The 22,611-nt window shown below is 37.6% G+C and overlaps 1 protein-coding gene across 5 annotated transcripts in view; it reads right to left on the bottom strand.

Moving 5' to 3' along the window:
• Positions 1-22,611, bottom strand: part of ASH1L (ASH1 like histone lysine methyltransferase) — a 185,672-nt gene that overhangs the window by 144,474 nt on the left and 18,587 nt on the right. For all 5 annotated transcript variants that reach the window (XM_047784346.1, XM_047784348.1, XM_047784345.1 and 2 more), the window contains one exon: positions 10,985-11,505. In XM_047784346.1, coding sequence (XP_047640302.1) covers positions 10,985-11,404 — 420 coding nt within the window. In that variant the 5' untranslated portion in view covers positions 11,405-11,505. The remainder of the gene's footprint in view (positions 1-10,984; positions 11,506-22,611) is intronic.

The raw sequence follows: 22,611 nt of genomic DNA, 5'->3' as shown, positions 1-22,611 counted from the left end.
AAAGTTCAAAATTATATTTCCAATGGAGTTCCCATTGTGAAGCAGCAGAAATGAATCTAACTAGTAACCATGAGGTTGCAGGTTCGATCCCTGGCCTCAGTGGGTTAAGGATCTAGTGTTGCTGGGGGCTGTGGTATAGCCTGCAGATGAGGCTTGGATCTGGTGTTGCTGTGGCTGTGGTGTAGGCCAGCAGCTACAGCTCTGATTCGACCCCTAGCCTGGGAATTTCCATATGCCACAAGTGTGGCCCTAAAAAGCAAAAGCAAAAAAAAAAAAATATATATATATATATATCCAATGGGCCGTTTCTTATATAATCTATTAAATCAGCACAGTATTTTCTAAACTGAAAATATCTTTTGACAGGAAAATTATAATTAAAACTATAAATTTTGTTTATAATTCATTGTGCTCATTCAATCCTTTTAACTAGAGTAAAATGACATCAAATAAACAATTCAATGACAAAGACAGTACCAAATCTCAATGTTATTTGACATTTTTATTTACTGATTGACTGATCGACTGTCTTTTTAGGGCTACACCTATGGCACATGGAAGTTGTGGAAAGTAACATAATGTCTTTTCTATCAAAGGAAATCTTGGTTACTCCATTTTGCTCCAGTTTCCCTTCCTGCGACCACCCCCATCCCTCCCCTTTCCCTCTTCTCCCAGTAACAATTTGTTTCAAATTAGTCAACCGGGAAGTGTGCGCGCCCTGAAATGACCAATGGGAAGGGGACAGGTACATCACCTGCGTTAGGGATAAATAGGGGAGGGTCCTTTGTTCGGAGCACACTTTTTGGAGTGCCTGCGCCCTTCTGCAGAAGTAAAGAGCCTTGTCAAGATTTCTCCTTGTCCACGTGTTTCACTTTCCAACAGTGACGACCCGAGCCAGAGTTATTGTAACTTCCAACAAAGTTCCCAGGCTAGGGGTTGAACTGGAGCTGTGGCTGCCGGCCTACACCACAGCCACAGCATCATGAGATCCGAACCAGGTCTTTGACCTACACCACAACTTAAGGCAATCCTGGATCCCTAATCCACTGAGTGAGGCCAGAGATGGAACCTCCTTCCTCATGAATACTAGTCGGGTTTGTAACTGCTGAGCCACTACTGGAATTCCTGATTTAATTTATAATCAGCATACAGTGGTATAGAAATATCCCCCCAATCCCTTTCCACTCACACAAGTTTCAGTTTGAATCATCTGCTAGAGCAAACAGTATTTTTGCTATTTTTATTTGTTACAAAAGCCTTTTTTTTTTTTTTTTGCTTAGTATCCTAATTAGACTAAAATCATGGATAACTAGCTATGCTGCATAATTCCAGAACTGGAATTTTGTTTAAATGCTAAAAAAGAAAGTACCACTCACTGCCCCTTCTCCTTTTAAGTTAGTGTGTGATAAATATAAGTAAATATTATGACTTCCACCTCTACTTTCACTTTCTATAATATTGCAATAGAAGAATGACTACCCTGTTCTGACAGCTTATGAAATGACACAAACACTACATGAAGTTGCAAGACGGTCAAACCTAGATTTTTGCCAGAAATTTAAAAGCAAGTATCTCTTTCCACTACAGACAAATTAAAATGAAACCGGAAAATCTATTATAAAATAATGAACCTATTTCTTATAAAACAATCAGGTGATTTCCACCCTAGCCACATAGCCAGCTAAGTACTTTGAAGAACCTTTTACTACAACAAAACTCAATCTGTTGCTTTGTAGCTTTATAAGATTTAAGAAAAATCTCCAAGGGTACCAGAAGAAAAGAATAAGAAAAGCTGACCTAAGCAGGCGTGGTTGCCCAGAGGGTAAAGGCACCAATCTGTGGCCTAGAGGCAAAGTGGGGTCCCCAGGAAAGGTGTTAGTAACACATCCTAATTCCTGGCAAAGCAAACTCAGAGCTTCTCTAGGAAATCACCCACCAATTAGCTTCCAAGTTCAACCACAGATAAAGATGAACAAAATATAGCCTTTATAATCAATTAGACAAATTCTAGAAAAAACCTATTTTTATTAAAATCACATTGTTTATAAATAGGTAAGAATGCAAAGAACATTCTAAAATATGAGTAATGAGGAAGGATTAATCCTACCAGACATAAACCATAATAATTAAAACTGTGATGCTGGCAAATAAACAGACCAGTAACACAAAATGGGAAATCAGGCCATAACCAAGTACATGTGAAAATTTGGTATATGGTAAAGGTAGTGCCTCAAATCTGAGGACACTTCATAAAAGTACTGGGACAACTTGCTATTTGGAAAAAGATAAAAGCGGATTCACAACTCATATTAAATATCATGATAAACTCCCAAAGGGTCAAGTATTTATATATTTTTAAATGAAACATTAAAAACTCCCATAAAAACTATTAAGATCTTTTATAAACTTGGAGTGAAGCTCTTTCTAATGATATATCAAATTCTAGAAGCCATAAAAGGAAAGATTAATTAAATGCAGTAAAAACCTAAAGACTTCTACATAGAAAAATAAAATAAGTAAGTTCTAAAGACAAATGACAAACTGGAAAAAACAAACTTGTAACCCACATTTCAAAGTCCTAAAGAAGTTCTCTTAGTTTTTGTATAGAAAACCCTCCAGAATATACTATTTAAGTGGAAAAAAAAAAAAAGATGCAGAACAGTGTGTACAGTATACTACCATTTATATTGCTTAACATGGGGGGTAGTTACATGTATTTGGCTGTATATATGTAACGTATTTGTGGGAGATATCAAAGGCAATGATATTGAAGTTATTAACATTCTCACAAGTTTCTTTGTACCAATTTTGGTTCCAAATAATTTGTTCTTGTTTATTTTCGAAGTAAGACAATTTCAACATAGCAAAGTTTTCATTTTGGCTGAGAAAGGAGTTGTTCTGCTTAACTAGTTACCATAGTTAGCAGGGGATTATCACAGGATGGCTAAAAGAAGATTCCAAAACATTTGAGTACTTAGAGGGGAAAGAAGGATAATGATGGTAACAATGTTTCATTGTTTCATTTTTTAGCTTTCAAATATTGAATCATAGGAGTGTATCACCTAGGCAATAGTTGCTAGTCCAGTAACAACCATTAAAATTTTTTATTTTTTATGACAGTTTCCCATGTCCAAAGTATCCCTTGATATCTTACACAGTGTCTGAATTCAGAGAGCAAGTTCAGGGTGAGTGGTGTACTTAAAAATCTCTCAAAGACCTAAACATAAGAGCTAAAACTATAAAAACTGGAGTTCCCATTGTGGCTCAGCAGTAAGGCGACTGACTCGTATCCATGAAGACATGGGTCCGATCCTTGGCCTTGCTCAGTGCGTTAAGGATCCAGTGTTGCCACGACCTGTAGTGTAGGTCACAGACATGGCTTGGATCCAGAGTTGCTGTGGCTGTGGCATACAGTGGCAGCTACGACTCCGATTAGACCCTTAGCCTGGGAATTTCCACATGCTGTGGGTGCAGTGCGGCCCTAAAAAACAAAACAAAACAAAACAAACAAAACAAAACAAAAAACGCTTAAAAGGCAACATGGAGAAAATCCTCTTATTAGATTTGGCAGTGATATCTTGGCTGTGACACCAAAGCACAGGCAATAGTAGAAAAACTGACGAATTAGAGTTCATTGAATTTGAAAATGTTTGTACATCAGAGGACAGACACTATCAAGAGAGTAAAAAAGAACCCACAGAATGGGAAAAAAATACCAGCAAGTCTTACAGAATATATATAGAACCCTGAAAACTCAGCAACAAAAACAAACAAAAAACAATTCAAAAATGGCCAAAAGGAGTTCAGCGGAAACGAATCTGACTAGGAATCAAAAATAGCCAAAAGATTTAAATAGACATTCTCCAAAGAAGATATACAAGCAGTTAATAAGATGTTCAACACCATTAGTCATCAGGGAAATACAAAGCAAAACCACAGTGAGATAACTTCATGCCCTTTAGGATGGCCATTATTTAAAACACACACACACACACACACACACACACACGATAATAAGTGTTGATGAGGATTTAGAGTATGTGAAACCCTCATGCATTGCTGGTGGGAATATGGAATATGAAATGTTGTAGCTGCTATGGAAAACAGTTTGGCAGTTCCTCAAAAAGCTAAAGGAAATACAGACTTATCATAGAATCCAGCAATTCTACCTTAAGGATATACCCAAGGGAATTAAAAGTAGGAATCTGAACAAATGTTTGCACACCAATGTTCACTGCAGCATGTTTCCCAATACTCAAAATGTGGAAGCAATCCAAGTGTCCACAAATGATGAACAGATAAATAACGTGTGGTATAAATGTACAATGAAGTATTATTTGTCCATAAAAAGGAAGAGGTTCTGGTATATGCTACAACAAGGATGAACTTGAAGACATTATACTAAGTGAAATAAACCAGACCCAAAAGGACAAATACTGTACGATTCCACCAACATGAAGTACCTAGAATAGGAAATTATAGAGACAGAAAGTAGATTATAGGTTACCAGGTGCTTAGGGGAGGGGCAATACAGAGTTACTGCTTACTGGCTACAGAGTTTCTGTTTGGGGTGATAATGTTTCAAAACTAGTTGGGATGGTTGCACAGTACTGTGAATGAAATTAATGTCACTGAATTTACACTTTAAAATTACCCAAATGGCAAATTCTAAATTAAATATATTTCACCACGATTTAAAAAAACCTAATAATGTAATATACCAAAACCAATGAATTGTACACTTTAAATGGGTGGATAGTATGATATGTGAATTATATCTTAATGAAGATTTTTTAATTTTTTTATGGCTGTACCTGCAGCATATGGAAGTTCCCAGGCTAGGGCTCAAATGAGAGCTGGGGCTGCAGGCCTACACCTTAACCAGGACACTGGATCTGAGCTGCATCTGCAAACTACCCAGCAGCTTGAGGCAATCCAGATCCTTAACCCACTGAGTGAGTCCAGGGATCGAATCCACATCCTTAAAGAGACAATGTCAGGTCCTTAATCTGCTAAGCCAAAATGGGAACTTCTCAATGAAGATATTTTTGAAAACACCCTGACATACTGAGTCAGAACCATAAAGAAGGCCTAAGGAGGAGTTCCTGTCGTGGCGCAGTGGTTAACGAATCTGACTAGGAGCCATGAGGTTGCGGGTTCAATCCCTGCCCTTGCTCAGTGGGTTAAGGATCCGGCGTTGCCATGAGCTGTGGTGTAGGTCACAGACGCGGCTTGGATCCCGCGTTGCTGTGGCTCTGGCGTAGGCCGGTGGCTACAGCTCTGATTCGACCCCTAGCCTGGGAACCTCCATATGCCACGGGAGCGGCCCAAGAAATGGCAAAAAGACAAAAATAAATAAATAAATAAGATTAAAAATTATAAAAAAAAAAAAGAAGGCCTAAGGAATATACATACATTTTTTTCCTTTTGGGCCATACTCGTGGCACGTGGAAGTTCCCAGGCCAGGGATCAAACCCATACCACAGCAGCTACTGGATGATGCCGGATCCTTAACCAGCTAAGTCACAAGGGAACCTCAGGAATCTACACTTTTAATAAATATCTTACACATACACTTTGGTATATACTTGCAAATATTCTATATGATAGTTTATCAGTGACACTGTGGAACAATGGAATTGTCCATTTTTACTCATGACAAATACAAGCAAACTTTTCTTGAGAAGTTACTACATCAATATACTCTCCACCAACAGGGTATGACAGTGTTTGCTTCCACTATACTTTTTTTAATTTTTGAAATTGAAGTATAGTTGATTTACAATGTTGTGCCAATTTCTGCTGTACAGCTAAATGACCCAATCATATATATATATATATATATATATATATATATATATATATATTCTCTTTTTTATGTTATCTTTCCTGGTCTATCGCAAGAAACTAGATATATTTCCCTGTGCTACAGAGTAAGACCTCATAGTTCATCCACTCTAAATGTAATAGTTTGCATCTACGAACCCCAAACTCCTATCGCACTCCCTCGCCCTCCCCCTTGGCAATCACAAGTCTGTTCTCTAAGCCTGTGAGTCTGTTTTTGTTTCATAGATAAGTTCATCTAGATGTGCCATACTTTATTTTTTATTTTTTTACTTTTTAGGGCCGCACTCGTAGCATATGGAGGTTCCTAGGTTAAGGATCGAATTGGAGCTACAGCCGCCAGCCTACACCACAGCTACAGCAATGCGGAATCCGAGCTGTGTCTGTGACCTACACCACAGTTCATGGCCACAATGGATCCTTAACCCACTGAGCAAAGCCAGGGATCAAACCCGAAACCTCATGGTTACTAGTCGGATTTGTTTCTGCTGCACCACAAAGGGAACTCCCACAGATGTGCCATATTATAGATTCTACATATTAAGTAATATCATAATGTATGACTTTCTGACTTACTTCACTTACTATGATAATCTCTAGTTGCATCCATGTTGCTTTAAATGGCATTATTTTGTTCTTAACTATGGCTGAATAGTGTTCCATTGTATAGTGTTCCTCTATATTCCTGACAACACTAAATGTCATGAAATTTTCTAGTTTTGACAAAATGTAATACAGTGAGGTAAATCTCAAAAATTAATTAAAAATAACCAAATGCATCTTAAACTTACACAATACTGTATGTCAATTATATCTCAATAAAACTAGGGGGAAACACATTTAAAAAAACAAAACTAGGACACTTAAAATCTGAAACTTACATAACTTTAACTAAAAGACATGAAGAACATCTAATATTTCTCAAAGGAATGAACTAAGCTTTAAACTTTAGTTATTAATGTGCCAGTTTCTAATCATTAGATTGAAATTAAAAAAAAAAACATTTTTGAAACGTTCTAACAGAGTCCATGAGTAAACTACTATAAATCTGACTATATGTCACATAATACAAGAAAGGGAAAATTTCACTTATGGAACGGAACTTGACTTTTGCTATTAAAAATGACATAAACTTGGGAGTTCCCGTTGTAGTGCAGCAGAAACGAACCCAATTAGTATCCATGAGGATGTGGGTTCAATCCCTGGCCTCACTCAGTGGGTCAGGGAGTCAGTGTTGCCGTCAGCTGTGTTGTAGGCTGCAGATGTGGCTCAGATCCTACTTTGCCGTGACTGTGGTCTAGACGACTGGCAGCTACAGCTCAACCCCTAGCCTGGGAGCTTCCATATGTCGCAGGTGCAGCCTTAAAAAGCCAAAAAAAAAAAAAAAAGACACAGTTAATAATCAATAGCAAATTATTTTTTCAGAGGGTCTTGTTTTTTCCCCTCTGAACATTACTGAGAATAGTTCTACTGAGAGATAAAATGTAAGATCTGTATTTCTGTTTTTACTAGAAATACAAGGCCTAATATTTGCTTTTGGAGTTCCCATCATGGCTCGGTGGTTAACAAATCTGACTAGGAACCATGAGGTTGTGGGTTCGATCCCTGGCCTCACTCAGTGGGTTAAGGATCTGATGTTGCCGTGAGATGTGGTGTAGGTCGCAGACACGGCTCGGATCCTGCGTTGCTATGGCTCTGACGTCAGCTGGTGGTCACAGCTCTGATTTGACCCCTAGCCCGGGAACCTCCATATGCTTCAGGTGAGGCCCTAGAAAAGACAAAAAAAAGACAAAAAATATATATATATTTGTTTTAAAAGCAGCAAGGTAAGGTAAATCTCAAAATTAATTAAAAAGGAGTTCCTGTCATGGCTCAGAGGTTAACGAATCCGACTAGGAACCATGAGGTTGCGGGTTCAATCCCTGCCCTTGCTCAGTGGGTTAAGGATCCAGCGTTGCCGTGAGCTGTGGTGTAGGTTGCAGATGTGGCTTGGATCCTGAGTTGCTGTGGCTGTGTCGTAGGCCAGTGGCTACAGCTCTGATTCGACCCCTAGCCTGGGAACCTCCATATGCCGTGGCAGAAATGGCAAAAAGACAAAAAAAAAAAAATTAAAAATAACCAAATGACAAAAAGCCAACTACTTTTCAAGAATGCAAGACAATATTTCTAGTTGTGTTTGGTACAGACTTATTTATTTATTTTTCTTTTTACTGCTGCACCTGTGGCATATGGAAGTTTCCAGGCTAGGGATTGAATCATAGCTGCAGCTGCGGGCCTATGCCACAAGCACAGCAACGTGGGAACAGAGCTGCATCTGCAAGCTATGCCACAGCCTGCAGCAACCTGGATCCTTAACCCACTGAGCGACGTCAGGGATCGAACCTGCATCCTCACAGAAACTAGTTGTGTTCTTAATATTCCTGCTAAGCCACAACAGAACCTCCGAAAGCCTTACTTTAAAGTAAATGAAACAATACCCTCAAACTTTCTTAGACTACCAACAGGGTTCATGGTAATTCACCTTTCCCTCTTTAGCCACTAGTGCTTAATCTTCTTTGGAGTCACTAACCCTTCGGAGAAGCTGGTGAAAGCTATGTAAAAATGCATCTGCACGAACACACAAAATTCCACACAGACTGTCATATTCTGAGAGCAACCACACACTCAAACCCTTCCAGAGATTCCAGGTTGTAATGCTCTACTTTAGGCTGAAAAAAGTTAAAGAGAACATTTATAAGAATCTATAATATGCTAGATACTACACATAAATTTAATTTTCTTTAATTGGAGTAAAGTTGATTTATGTTGTGTTCATTTCAGGTATAGAGCAAAGAGATTTTTTTTTTTTCAGATTCTATTCCATTAAAGATTATTACAGGATATTGAATATAATTCCCTGTGCTAGAGAGTAAATCCTTGTTGCTCATCTATTGTTATGTGTAGTGGTTTGTATCTATTAATCCCATATTCCTAACTTGTCATTCCCTCTCTCTCTCCCCCCTCTGATAATCATAAGTTTGTTTTCCAGGTCTGTGAGTTTGTTTCTGTTTTATATAAGATTCATTTTTTTAGATTCCATACAGTATTTGTCTTTCTCTGGCTTACTCCACTGTGTATTAGTACTCTTTAGGTCTATCTATGTTGTTGCAAATAGCATTCATTCTTTCTTATGACTGAATAATAGTCTACTGTGTATACACACACACACACACACACACACACACACACACACACACAATCTTCTTAAGCCAATCGTCTGTTGATGGGCACTTGGGTTGTTTCCAAGTCTTGGTTACTGAAATTTATTATTTATATAATCATTTAAGATAGGCATCAATTGTCCCACGTTATAAATGAGAAAACCACAGCACAGTAAGAGAAACCAAATTGCCTTGTCCAGTTATTAAGCCAGGATTTGAATTTGGTTCTGACTCCATAACTCGTACTCTTTCTATTATTTATGAAGAAGTAATTCAGAGGGAAGTAATATATTCAATAGCCTATGATAAAGTAAGTGTCGGAAAAATAAACACCTACTCATCACCAGCAGTTTCGTAAGTATACAGACACCTTTCCTCAGGAACCACAGAGTACAAACAATGTAAGTGGGATATAAACTACTACAAATTCTGCTACAAACAATATAAATGAGATATAAACAGTAGTAGGTAGCACTGGGAACTATGTCTAGTCACTTATGATGGAGCATGATTATGTGTGAAAATAGAATGTGTACATGTATGTGTAACTGGGTCACCATGCTATATAGTAGAAAAAAATTGTATTGGGGAAATAACTATTAAAAAAATTTAAAAAAAAAACAGTAGTAGTTTATAATATATCAAGAGTAAGTATGTTTTGTGGGTGAAATCTTTTCAGAATAAAACCTCATTATTGGTACTACTTAAAAACCATTACAGGAGCTCCTGTCATGGCTCAGCGGAAACAAATCTGACTAGTATCCATGAGGACACAGATTCTATCCCTGGCCTCATTCAGTGGGTTAAGGATCCAGCACTGCTGTGAGCTGTGGTGAAGGTCCCAGATGAGGCTTAGATCCCGCATTGCTGTGGCTGTGGTGTGGGACCAGCGGCAACAACTGCTATTCAACCCCTAGTCTGAGAACCTCCATGTGCTCCGGGTGCGACCCTAAAAAAAAAAAAAGACAAAAAAAAAGTTACGGGGGGTTCTCTGATAGCCTAGCAGCTTTAAGCTCCTATATTCTCACTGCTGTAGCTCTGGTTGCTGCTGTGTGGTGCAGGTTCAATCCCTGGCCCAGGAATTCCCACCTACACAAAAAAATTCCGAGAGAGAACCTGAAATAAACACTGCAACTCCCATTTAAAAAAGAATTACAGAAAGATCACTAAAGATAATCATCCTGGACCCCTTTAAAAGTTATCTGTGCAAGACAAGTTCTAACACTGTTTCAAGTAAAAATGTTTAGATAAAAATCTTTTTGATTTGACTTTCTGAAAATCCTTGAGGTCACAGGAAGAGAACCATCCTGAAAGGTATGTGGTATTGTAATCATTTTACATCTTTGAGCCTCAATTTCTTCTCTGTTAATTTGTCTATGATCACACTGCTATTAAGTAGGAGGGCAAGATACAAATCTAGGTTTCCTAACTACAAATCCAGTATTCTTTACAGTAGGCTACATCAGAACAGCAATCTGGATATACTCCATTTAAAATATTTGCCATAATTTTACAAATTCAAATATATAATGTGTATGCTATCTCTGACAAGACTCAAAGCCTGTTTTACATTCATAAAACAGACTAGGTGGAAATAACATATAAAGAATAAAATCAAACATCCTGGAATATGTACGTAGGCTTGATAAAAATTAATAGAGAAATCCAAATATTGGGTTTTTTTTGTTTGTTTGGGGGCTTTTTTTTTTCTTTCTTGGCCACCCCATGGCATATGGAGTTCATGGGCCAGGGATCAGATCTGAGTTGCAGTTGCAACCTACACTGCAGCTGCAGCAATGCTGCATCATTTAACCCACTGTGTTGGGCCAGAGATTGAACCTGTGTCCTGGCACTGCAGAGACACCACTGACCCCATTGTGCCGCAGGAGGAACTCCCCAAATATTGTTAATGACCACATATTGTTGGGAATTCTACTTACCCGCTTTGAAGGACAATGTTCATTCTTTTCATCTGTCATCTTCCCACTTTTAAGTGCTTTCCTTGGGTGCTTGATACTCGTTTTTATGGCAGGTCGACATACATAGTTCTCCAAGTTCTTTGGAGGTTTTTTAGTTCTCTTAGCCTGAAGGCCAATTTTCAATTTCAAATTTCCCTCTGAAAAATTTGTTTCTTTCACTGAAAACTGTTGCTGTGCATCAGTCAAACCATCATCCTTCCCTGCTTCAGTATTTCTTTCCCGATTCCACTTGCGGAGGTCCTCCTCTTCCTTTGCGTTGTTTTCTAGCTCTACTTCTCTCTTGCTGACCAGTGTGCTTGTACTGATGGCAGAGGGACTCTTTCTTGAAAATCCTTCGGAATCAGAACCCAATCCTAACATAGCAGTATTTCTAAGGTCCATCACAAGTGTATATTATTGCCAAGGAATCTTATGAAAATTTTACAGAACTGTGTTCCATAAAAAACAGGGATCTCCAAAACTTGCAACCAGCATCTCTTTCTCTGCAGGACAGACCATAACAAAGATTTATCAGAACAGAGGGAATTACTGATGAACATGAGAAATGGGTATGGGGGAAGAGGACAAAGAGATCAGGAAGAACTCAAAGTCACAGTTAAAATAGATCAAAATATAGTTCAATACAGGTTTAAATTAATTTAGTTATAAATAAATTTAAAATTTCAGAATTAATTTATTATTCTCTAGAAATCAAAAACTAACTGGTTCGGTAAGGTGCAAATCAATGTTTAAGAACCACTGCTAGGGAGTTCCCGTTGTGGCAGAGTGGTTAACGAATCTGACCAGCATCCATGAGGACATAGGTTCATCCTCGGCCTCGCTCAGTCGGTTAAGGATCCAGCATTGCCGTGAGCTGTGGTGTAGGTTGTAGACAAGCTCGGATCCTGCGTTGCTGTGGCACAGTCCAACAGCTACAGCTCCAATTAGACCCCTAGCCTAGGAACCTCCACACGCCATGGGTGCAACACTTTAAAAAAAAAAAAAAGAACCATTGGTATAACTCAACCAAGAAGTGTCTGCAACTGACAGTCAAGCATATCCTAAGATAAAAATAGTTTTATAGGAGTTCCCATTGTGGCACAGCAGAAATGAATCCGACTAGTAACCATGAGGTTGTGGGTTTGATCCCTGGCCTTGCTCAGTGGGTTAAGGATCCGGCGTTGCTGTAAGCTGTGGTATAGGTCACAGACATGGCTTGGATCCTGCGTTTCTGTGGCTGTGGCGGAGGCCAGAAGTTACAGCTCCAATTACAGCCCTAGCCTGGGAACCTCCATATGCCACAGATGCAGCCCTAAAAAACAAAAAATAAATAAATAAAATTAAAAATTTTTAAACTATATATATATATATATATACACACATACATATTTTAATACTCCTCAGTTTCAAATGAATACTTTTCTTACATTTTAGTTAAATAAAATCAATTTCATTGAAGGTAAAGAATCATGTTTCAGGGTGGTTTCAGGCTAAAATCATCTCTGTTGCTGGTATATAATTCAACTCTGAACTTACTCATTTATTCATTAAAAAATATTTCTGAGTACCTATCACGTCATTGCGCAACACCCTAGAAATACTATAGTCAACATAGTCAGTTTCTAAACTTAAAAGCCTTATACTCTAGTGAGAAAGATGAACATTAAATAACTATATAAATGATTTAGAACAATTGTTATAAAAGCTCTGAAAACCAAAATACATTTTCACAAACTTTCCTAATAGCAAACAGTCAGTTGGCATGCCTCAATCTCCCAAATCCATAAAATATTTTTACACTGATATGCAGATTTATTATTTTACAGTAATAGGTGGTACACCTTACCTGAGAAGCTGAATATCTACACAGGGCAACCCCCTTCCCATAAATAAAGATCCTCAGAAAACCATATTAGATTACCATATAATCTAGTGGCTAGTGAATACAAAACCAAAACAATTCACCATACTCGAGGGCTAACAGACTAGTCTTTATTTCAAGCATATATCTGAATCAGGATTAGGACCAGCATCTGGGAAAAAAAGAGAACATCCTATCCCTTAGAAACATCCATATAAGTAGAATATTTTATAGTTTAAACTATATGCCTTAAGACTTTTCTTTCCACCAAAATTATACAATTTTCAAAGACAAAGACCACATGATATATTTTATAACTCCTATAAGAAATTTAAGTAGAATCCATAGTCCAATGACAGGAACACAGCAAGGTTCAAAAGAAGGTGGCAACAATTTTATTAGTAATACTAGTAATGGTGATAGAATTTTAAGCAGTTACTCAACAAATGCTGGCCAATTGACTAAAGTGCTTTCCTATTCTATTCACTCACAGAAACAGCTGAAAGAATAATTTTCAAATCAACTGCATATGATAATTCTTTTTGTTGTTTACCACTTCATATATTAGCACTTCACAATGGTATTCAAGGATTTTCACAGTCTGGTTCTAACTATTCAAACTTGTTTATCCTTACTTTCCAACATACATCTATGATTTTAGTCAATTCAGTTTTCTTTATTGTCATTGACAAATCATGTTCATTTCTGCTTCTATGCCATGTGCTTTCTCTCCTTTTAAAGTACATTGTCCAGATTACCCATTGTGGCTCAGCTGGTTACAAACCCAACTAGTATCCATGAAGATGCAGGTTTGATCCCTGGTCCTGCTCAGTGGGTTAAGGATCCAGCATTGCCATGAACTGTGGTATAGGTTGCAGATGCGGCTTGGATCCTGCATTGCTGCTGCATAGGCCTGTAGCTACAGCTCCAATTCGATCCCTGGCCTGGGAACCTCTATATGCCACAGGTGTGGCCATAAAAAGCAAAAAAAAATTAAAAAAAAAAAGGTACAAAGTCCTATCTTTTCCAAGATGTGTTCACATCATCCTGAAATTCAAAACTCTGAAAATCAAAAGGTTTTTTTAATAACTCACTGGTGACAAAATGACCTGACCTGATCTGGATCCATTTGGGTCTTAAATTACCACAATTTTCTGTGAACAGTCATATACTTCAATGCACAGGTACTAAAGTATTTGATTAAGGAGATTTCTTTGCCAATTGTTCCTTTCTGCCCTCAACTCTAAACACTGGAGTGCTCCAGGTCATGCTCTTCCCTTTTCCATCTACACTCACTTCCTAAATGAGCAGATGTAGTCTTTTAATTTTTGAATTTAAATTTCATCTAACACTGATGATTCACAAATTTCTATCTCCAGACAGAGACCAGGTGAGATCTCTTCCTGGAACTCAAGATTCATATTATCTAAATGCCTACCTGACAAGCTTACCATGTCCAAAGGCAATTCACCTTCACTTAGCCCCCTAAATCTGTTCTTCCCACAGGCTTATTCATCTCAATAAATGCAAATCCAACCAGAATACCTACGCCAAAGTTTTCTAATCATCCTTGATTCTTTTCTTTTTCTAATGCCCCATATGTCCAGTCAGAAAAGTCTTCTTTACTTCCAAAATACATGCAGAATCTATTTATAATTTGATAGCTACTAATCAGGTCCAAGTGATAATATCTGATCTGGACTATTTCAATAGCCTCCTAAATGGTTCCTTGTTCCAGCCTTTGTATGTCTTCATAGTCTTCTCAACACAACAGTAGAACGATCCTTTTAAAGTCCATGTCAGCTTGTCAATCTGCTCAAAACCCTTCAATGGCTTATCTCATTCACAGTAAAAGCTAAAGTCCTTAAAACAGTCTAAAAGGCCTTACAATCCCTCTGCCTCTCTTCCATCTCCTACCAGTCTTCCCACTTTGTCCCAAGATGGGGTGAACTACTGCTGTAGCGCATATTTGATCCCTGGCTGGGAATATCCACATGCCACAGGCGTGACCAAAAGAAAAAAGAAAAACACCCATTCCAACTCTTCACACTATATCCTGCTTTTTCTCCAGTGCTCTTCTCACCATCTGATATACAATGTTTGTATTGTTTATATGCTTCCATTGGAATGTAAAGTCTACATGGAAATGGATTTTTGTCCCTTTAGTTCAATGTAGTATCCAAGCACCTTGCACACAGGTAATGCTCCATAAATATTTCAATTAATTCATGCCGTATGTGGGTTATATCTTATTGGCTTCAATTTGTTTCTTTTCTAGTTTTTTCCCCCTCCTCTTTCTTTTTTTTTTTCCCATTTTATTTATTTATTTATTTATTTATTTATTTTTGTCTTTTTGCTATTTCTTGGGCTGCTCCTGTGGCATATGGAGATTCCCAGGCTAGGGGTCCAATCGGAGCTGTAGCCACCGGCCTACACCAGAGCCACAGAAACGCAGGATCCGAGCCGCGTCTGCGACCTACACCACAGCTCACGGCAACGCGGATCATTAACCCACTGAGCAAGGGCAGGGACCGAACCCGCAACCTCATGGTTCCTAGTCGGATTCGTTAACCACTGCGCCATGATGGGAACTCCTCCCCCCCTCTTTCTTTCATGTTCTTAAATTCTAATGCCTACCGTGGGTTTCCTGCTTCTAATGATGAACTCATGGACCTGCCACATTATCTTTCTGGTTAGTTATTAAATCCTTTCTTGGATAAAAACAACTGCTTTTATATTCACTACTCATAACTACACACATTTTTTAAATTTCCATGTAATTTTTTATTTTCATAATAAAAAATTCCACAAGTCTTAATGTATATTTATAAAGTAGAATTTCAGAATTTCTTTCAAAGAAAGAACTCATGGCATTTTTTTACCAGCATTTATTCACTTTCAAAACATTCTAGAAAAGGGTTTGGAGAAGATGATTCTCTTTATTTGAAAAATAGAAAAAAATGAAATCAAGCGACACAGATTATTAAATATAGCAGAATATCAACAAACTGAAAAGGAATTAATTTGAAAACACTGATCACTATGCTAGAAATGTATATATAAGAATAGGTAAATATTACGTTTCCTTAACTTGATCAAAGAGGAAAAAGAACCGTATGCCTCAGGGCATATTTTGTGGATCCATTTAGACAGCACGACTGGAAAATCATGATTGGCAAACCCTACATACCAAATTTAAGTGTTTTCTAGTAAAGACAAATCCAATTTCTGAAGATACTTCGCAACAAAGAATGCTTTTTATCTGCTAAATGCAAACTGCTTGAAAGGCAGTCCCTACAGCAGCTGCCAAAATGTTGTTTTTGAACTTTCAAAGCAATGTTCTTCATGAATGATATTCTTTCAGCTTTTGGAAAGATATCTATACCAGAATGATATTCTTTCAGCTTTTGGAAAGATGTATCTATACAATCTACGTTTTTCATCCAGGAGCAAGGACGCCATGTTGTTATACAACGTATTCTAGTTCCTACTATAATATTTTCAACTTAAAACACAGTTTCATGGAGAAACACAAAACAAAGAATGCTAGAATCTTGTCACTCATGCTCAAAGAGGCAAATTCAACATTCTTCTCACATGTAACTTTGGGATTTATATTTTCAAACAAGTGAAACAATCCAAAACAGTTTAGCCCAAATTCAAAGGAAACTAACATTAGATCTTTCCAAAGCCCTTTTGCCCAGATCATTTTAGCTGTGAACAAACTTTTTAGAAAATTACTAATTTAAGTTGACCCTTGGAAAAAAAGGGTTGGAACTGTACAGGTCCACTTAAATGCAGATTTTTTTTCAATAGTAAATACCGGGGTGCTACATGATCTGGCTGACTCCATAGATATTGAGGAACTGCAATTCAGAGGGCAGACTTTGTGGGTTTTCAATTGTTTGAAGTGTCAGTGCCCCAACCCTCATATTGTTCAAGGGTCAACTATACATATTTTCTAAGTACTACAAATATTGAATCATTACAGTGGGTTCAGCATTAGTAATTTTAAAATAATAAAAATAAATTTTACTGAGCTCTTAATATATGCAAGACTAACGCTGAAAGATTTATATAGATTATCTCATTTAAGCCTCACCATCACCATGAGGTGGTTACTACTATTACTCTATTTTTAGAGATGAAAACTAGGTTAACAGGCAATAAAAGGTAAAGCCTAGGCCCATCTGGCTTCTCTTAAACACTATGTTATGCTGTCTCCCAAAGACCATTTTTAGTTCTGCTCTTATTACTCCTCTCTGCTACATTTAGCATATTGGATATTTGAAACTCTTGACTGCTATGGCTGCTATGATCACACATTCTACTAGCTCTCCAACTATCTAACCATTCCAGAATTTCCTTTATGAATTCATCACTCTTAATCTATCCTTTCATTAATTCAATAAATATTCTGAGAGTCTCTAAATATGTTTTGAGAATTGTGACACCCACTGCAGATATAGTCATAAATAGTACAAACATGGTTCTTGGTATCATGAACCTTTTTGTCTTTTTAGGGACACACCTGCAACATATGGACGTTCCCAGGCTAGGGGTCAAATTGAATCTGAGCCACTTCTGTGACCTATGCTACATGGCAATACTTTATCCCCAACCCACTGAGCAAGGCCAGAGATCAAACCTGTGTCCTCATGGATACTAGTGGGGTTTGTTAACGATAAACCACAACAGGAACTCCCTGTATATGTATTGTTTTTCAGATTCTTTTTTTTTGGCCTTGCCTGTGCTACAGCAGTGACCCATGCCACTGCAGCGAGAAGGCCAGATTCTTAGCCCACTGTGCCACAAGAGAACTTCCTCTTTTTCTGATTCTTTTCCATTATAGGTTATTATAAGATATTGAATACAGTTCCCTGTGCTAAATATTAGGTCTTTGTTATTTATCTATTTTAAATATACTGTCTCTATTAGTCCCAAATTCCAAATTTATCCCCTTTGGTAACAATTATGTTTTCTAGATCTGTAACTCTATTTCTGTTTTGTAAGTAAGATGAATTTTAAATTTTAGACAGGGAGACAGATCAACGACTAATCCTATAAATATATATAACTTTTAATAAATGTGAAAATACTACTATATGAGGTAGTACATCAAGGAAACTTGGAGGGACAGGGATATTTTATAAAAGCATTTAACTTTGGAGTTTCTGTCGTGGTGTAGTGGAAATGAATCTGACTAGGAACCATGAAGTTGCGGGTTTGACCTGGCCTCACTCAGTGGGTTAAGGATCTGGTGTTTCCATGAGCTGTGGTATAGGTTGAAGACGCAGCTTGGATCCTGCGTTGCTGCGGCTGTGGTGTAGGCTGGCAGCTGCAGCTCCAATTGGACCCCTAGCCTGGACTCTTCATATGCCACGAGTGCGGGCCTAAAAAAAAAAGCAAAATAATAATAATAATAACTAAATAAAATAAAAGCATCGAACTTTAAGTTGAGACCTAGTATAAAGATTAACAGTAGGAGTTCCCGTTGTGGCGCAGTGGTTAACGAATCCGACTAGGAACCATGAGGTTGCAGGTTCGGTCCCTGCCCTTGCTCAGTGGGTTAACGATCCGGCGTTGCTGTGAACTGTGGTGTAGGTTGTAGACGCGGCTCGGATCCTGCGTTGCTGTGGCTCTGGTGTAGGCTGGTGGCTACAGCTCCGATTCAACCCCTAGCCTGGGAACCTCCATATGCCGCGGGAGCGGCCCAAGAAATAGCAACAACAACAACAACAACAAAAAGACAAAAGACATAAATAAATAAATAAATAAATAAATAAATAAATAAATAAATAAATATTAAAAAAAAAAAAAAGATTAACAGTAGATAAACCAAAGGGAGAATACCACAAAATGAAAATGATAAAGATTACTGAAAATAGCCTGCAGAAGGCCTTGCTGGCTGACATGAAAGATATGGAATCTAAAAAGAAGCTCTGAGTGGAGGAGTAATAAGATATAATTTACATTTTAAGAAAACTTCTCCGGTAGCTATGGAAGGATTAAAAAGATAGCAAAAGTTGATTCTGGAGTACCAGTCATAAGATGGAAGATCAGGGTAGTAGCAACTGGAAATAAAGAAAAATGGATGGATGAAGAGATATTTTAAGGATTTCTCATCGTGGCTCAGCAGTAAGGAACCTGACTAGTATCCATGAGGATGTGGGTTCACTTCCTGGCCTCACTCAGTGGGTTAAGGATCCGGTGTAGCCATGACCTGTGGTGTAAATCACAGACATGGCTCGGATCTTGGCGTTGCTGTGGCTGTGGTGCAGGCCAGCAGTTGCAGCTCTGATTCGATCCCTAGCCTGTGAACTTCCATACGCTGTGGGTGCGGCTCTAAAAAGTAAAAATAAATAAATAAAGAGATTTTTTAGAGACTTAACTGACAAGATTTGTCAGCGAGACACAGGAGAGGAGGCAAAGAAAAAAATGAAAATTTGAGCAACTGGAGAATTATAAGGTGGTACCATTTAGACACTCCTTCAACAAATATTTACTGACTACCTATCATGTAACAGTAACTTACATAGTAGTATTGGAAAAATCCTGCCCTCAGGGCGCTAACATTCTGTAGGCTATTTGTCAGGATGAGACAGAAGGGAAGATTAAGAGTTCAGTAATAAATATGTTAAATTTTTGATGCCTGTGAAACATTTAAGTGGAAAGGTCAAGCAAACAGATGTAAATTTATGTATATGATATAAATACAGAGGGAGAGAGCGAGGTAGTATAATATATGAACAAAAAGTGAATGGAGTTTTGTAAGTTTTAACTTAGTAAAAAAGGTAACATTACCACACTGCAGACTAAACAATATTGGCAAATTTTTATATTAAAATAAGTAAAATCTAGCTTGTCTCATCTATGATAAATTTTCATTTTTCTTTGTGGTCTTTATTAAACATAGTTAGAGACTGTAATCCTTGTTCTATTTCTTGACATTCAAAACCAGATGTAAATGAACTATTTTACACTTTTAAAGACTTATAGCTCATTACGCATTTCAATTTGTCCTGGGTTTCATGCTCTTTAAAACTTTTTAGAAAAGACTATTGTATTTTTAGACTATGTATTAGCTAAGTAATCACAGTACCACCAACTGTTCCAGTCAGAAACCAAGGGATCATCCTGGACTCCCAACCTAACAACCAAACTTGTGAAAACCACATAAATAATTTTTTATTACACCCAATTCTAATTCAATTCCATTGCCACTTGCTTGTCCAAAGAAACAATTCTTGCCTAGAATATAGTACTGGTCTTCTAGCTTCTTTGCATAGCTATCCTGCTCTCTTCTAGTCCCTTCCCCAAGATGCAGCCAGAAAGATGATTTTAAAAACGATCTAATTATGTTATTTCTCTGCTTAAAACCTTTGGATTCTTTGATACTAACCTTTGGATAAAAAAATCCCCAATTCTAATCATCATTTATAACTTAGATTTGCAGGATAGTACAGTAGTTAAGGATACAAACTCTAGACCCAGAATACGCAGGCTCATATCCCAGTTTTGGTATATTAATTTTGGGCAAGGCACTCCATGCCTTGTTCTCTAATTGGTGAATAGAAACTGTTGTGAGGGTTCAATAAACCAACATATAAGAAGTACTTAAAAAGTACTTAACGCATACTTGTCTACTTTTTTGTTATTATCTGTCCCTACCTACCTCTAGCCACACCATTTCCCACTCTTCTATGAGCAGAGGCAGGGGCAAAGAACAACCCCCAAAAGGAAAAATTAATATATGTGTGACATATAAGTGTTGTAAGTACCTTTCAGTTCCTCAAATGTCTGTCTTCCTCCCTTTAGGAGAACATACGGTTAGTTCTCTCTGCCTGGAACCCTCTTCACCCTCTTCTTGGATAACTGCTACTCAACCTTTCCATCTCAACTTAAAGGTCACCTCATCAGGGAGATACTTCCTAACCCCCTAGACCAGGGGATATCTCCCTATTAAGTGCTTACAGAGCATAATGTAAGTCTCTTAACACTTATACTAATAAGTTATATGCTTAATACCCATATTTTACTCTAGACTACTGGTTCCATGAGAATAAGAATCCTAGTCATGAGATTCCTAGTCATGAGATTCAGAATCCTAGTCATGAGAGTAAGAATCCTTGTCAACTCCTAGCCAACCCACTTGGTTGTAACACTAAATAAAAAGAGTCCTTCCAAGAGTACACCATTCACATTGTAAATATCTTACATTTGTTTTTCATAAAACTTTTCTGTGGAAAATTGAAGTCAGAATTTAAAATGGTGCAGCTGCATTGGAAAACAATCTGGCAGTCACTCAAAAGGTTAAAAAAAAAGTTACCACATAACCTTGCAATTTCACTCCTAGGTATATACCCAAGAGAAATGAAAACATTTATCTACCCAAAAACTTGTACACAAATGTTCACAGCAACATTATCCAGACAATAGAATGTTACTCATCAAAAAAAGGCTTAAAGTACAGTCACCCCCTCAGTACCTGTGGCGTGGCTTCCAGAACCCCCAGATGTCAAAATTCAAAGATATTCAAAAGCCCCTTATAGGAAATGGCACAGTATTCACATATAACCTACATGCATTTAAATCATCTCTAGATGGCTTAAACATAATACAATGTAAATGCTACATAAACAGTTTAAACACAATGTAAATGCTGTGTAAAACAGTTGCATGCAACAAATTCCAAGTTTTGCCTTGCAGAACTTTCTGGAATTTTTTCCCCCCCAATATTTTCAATCTATGGTTAGTTGAATGTGTGGATGTGGAACCCACAGATATGAGGGGCAGATGTATTGATACATGCTACAACATAGATGAAAACCGAAAACACGCTAAAAGACGGAAGCTAGATGCAACAAACAACACTGTATTTCAACATTTGTATGAAATGTTCAAAACAACAAATCCATAAATATTTGATAAAGGTATCCCTAGTGGTTACCTAGGGCTAGGGTAAAAGGAGAATACCTAGGAAGAAGAGGTATGACTGCTAAGGTATAACAGGATGAAATATTCTAAAATTAGATAGTGGAAATGGTTGCCTAACTATGTGAATATACTAAAAACCACTGAATTGTACACTTCAAATTAGTGAACTGTATACCACATAAATTATATCTCAATAAAGCTGTTTAAAATTTTTCTGGTAGATCAAAATGAAGTATCTTCTGGAAGGGGTTCCTTCTTACCTTTCATAAAAATAGAATATGGGCTACTAACAGTCCTGTAAAGACCTTTTTCAATTAAAGAGATTTCAATATGGCAAGAAGCTGATTTATCTGATATATATTTGCTTCGGGTTGACCTAACTGGCTATCCAGTTGAAGCAAAAAAAGTTAGATCCATTCCTCACATTTAACACAAGAATAATTTCTGGGAATTCTCTTGTGGCACAGCAGGATAAGGATCAGGCACTGTCACTGCAGTGGCGTGGGTCACTGCTATGGCATGGGTTTGATTCCTGGCCTGGAAACTTCCACATATCACAGGTGTGACCAAAAAAAAAAAAAAAAAAAGAATTTAAGTTATATGGAAAAATAAAAGTACTTGAAGAATATTTGCAAATATTTTTATAGTGTATGGTTAAGAAATACTCCTTTTTTTCTTTTTTTCTTTTTTTTCGGGCCACACCCGTATGGAAGTTCCCAGGCTAGGGTTGAATCAGAGTGGCAGCTGCTGGCCTACACCACAGCAACAGCAATGCCAGATCTAAGCCACATCTGCAACCTACGCCACAGCT

Source organism: Phacochoerus africanus, chromosome 6 (genome assembly GCF_016906955.1).
Source record: "Phacochoerus africanus isolate WHEZ1 chromosome 6, ROS_Pafr_v1, whole genome shotgun sequence".
NCBI classification, from domain to species: domain Eukaryota; kingdom Metazoa; phylum Chordata; class Mammalia; order Artiodactyla; family Suidae; genus Phacochoerus; species Phacochoerus africanus.
This window is presented reverse-complemented; position numbering and strand designations above follow the sequence as displayed.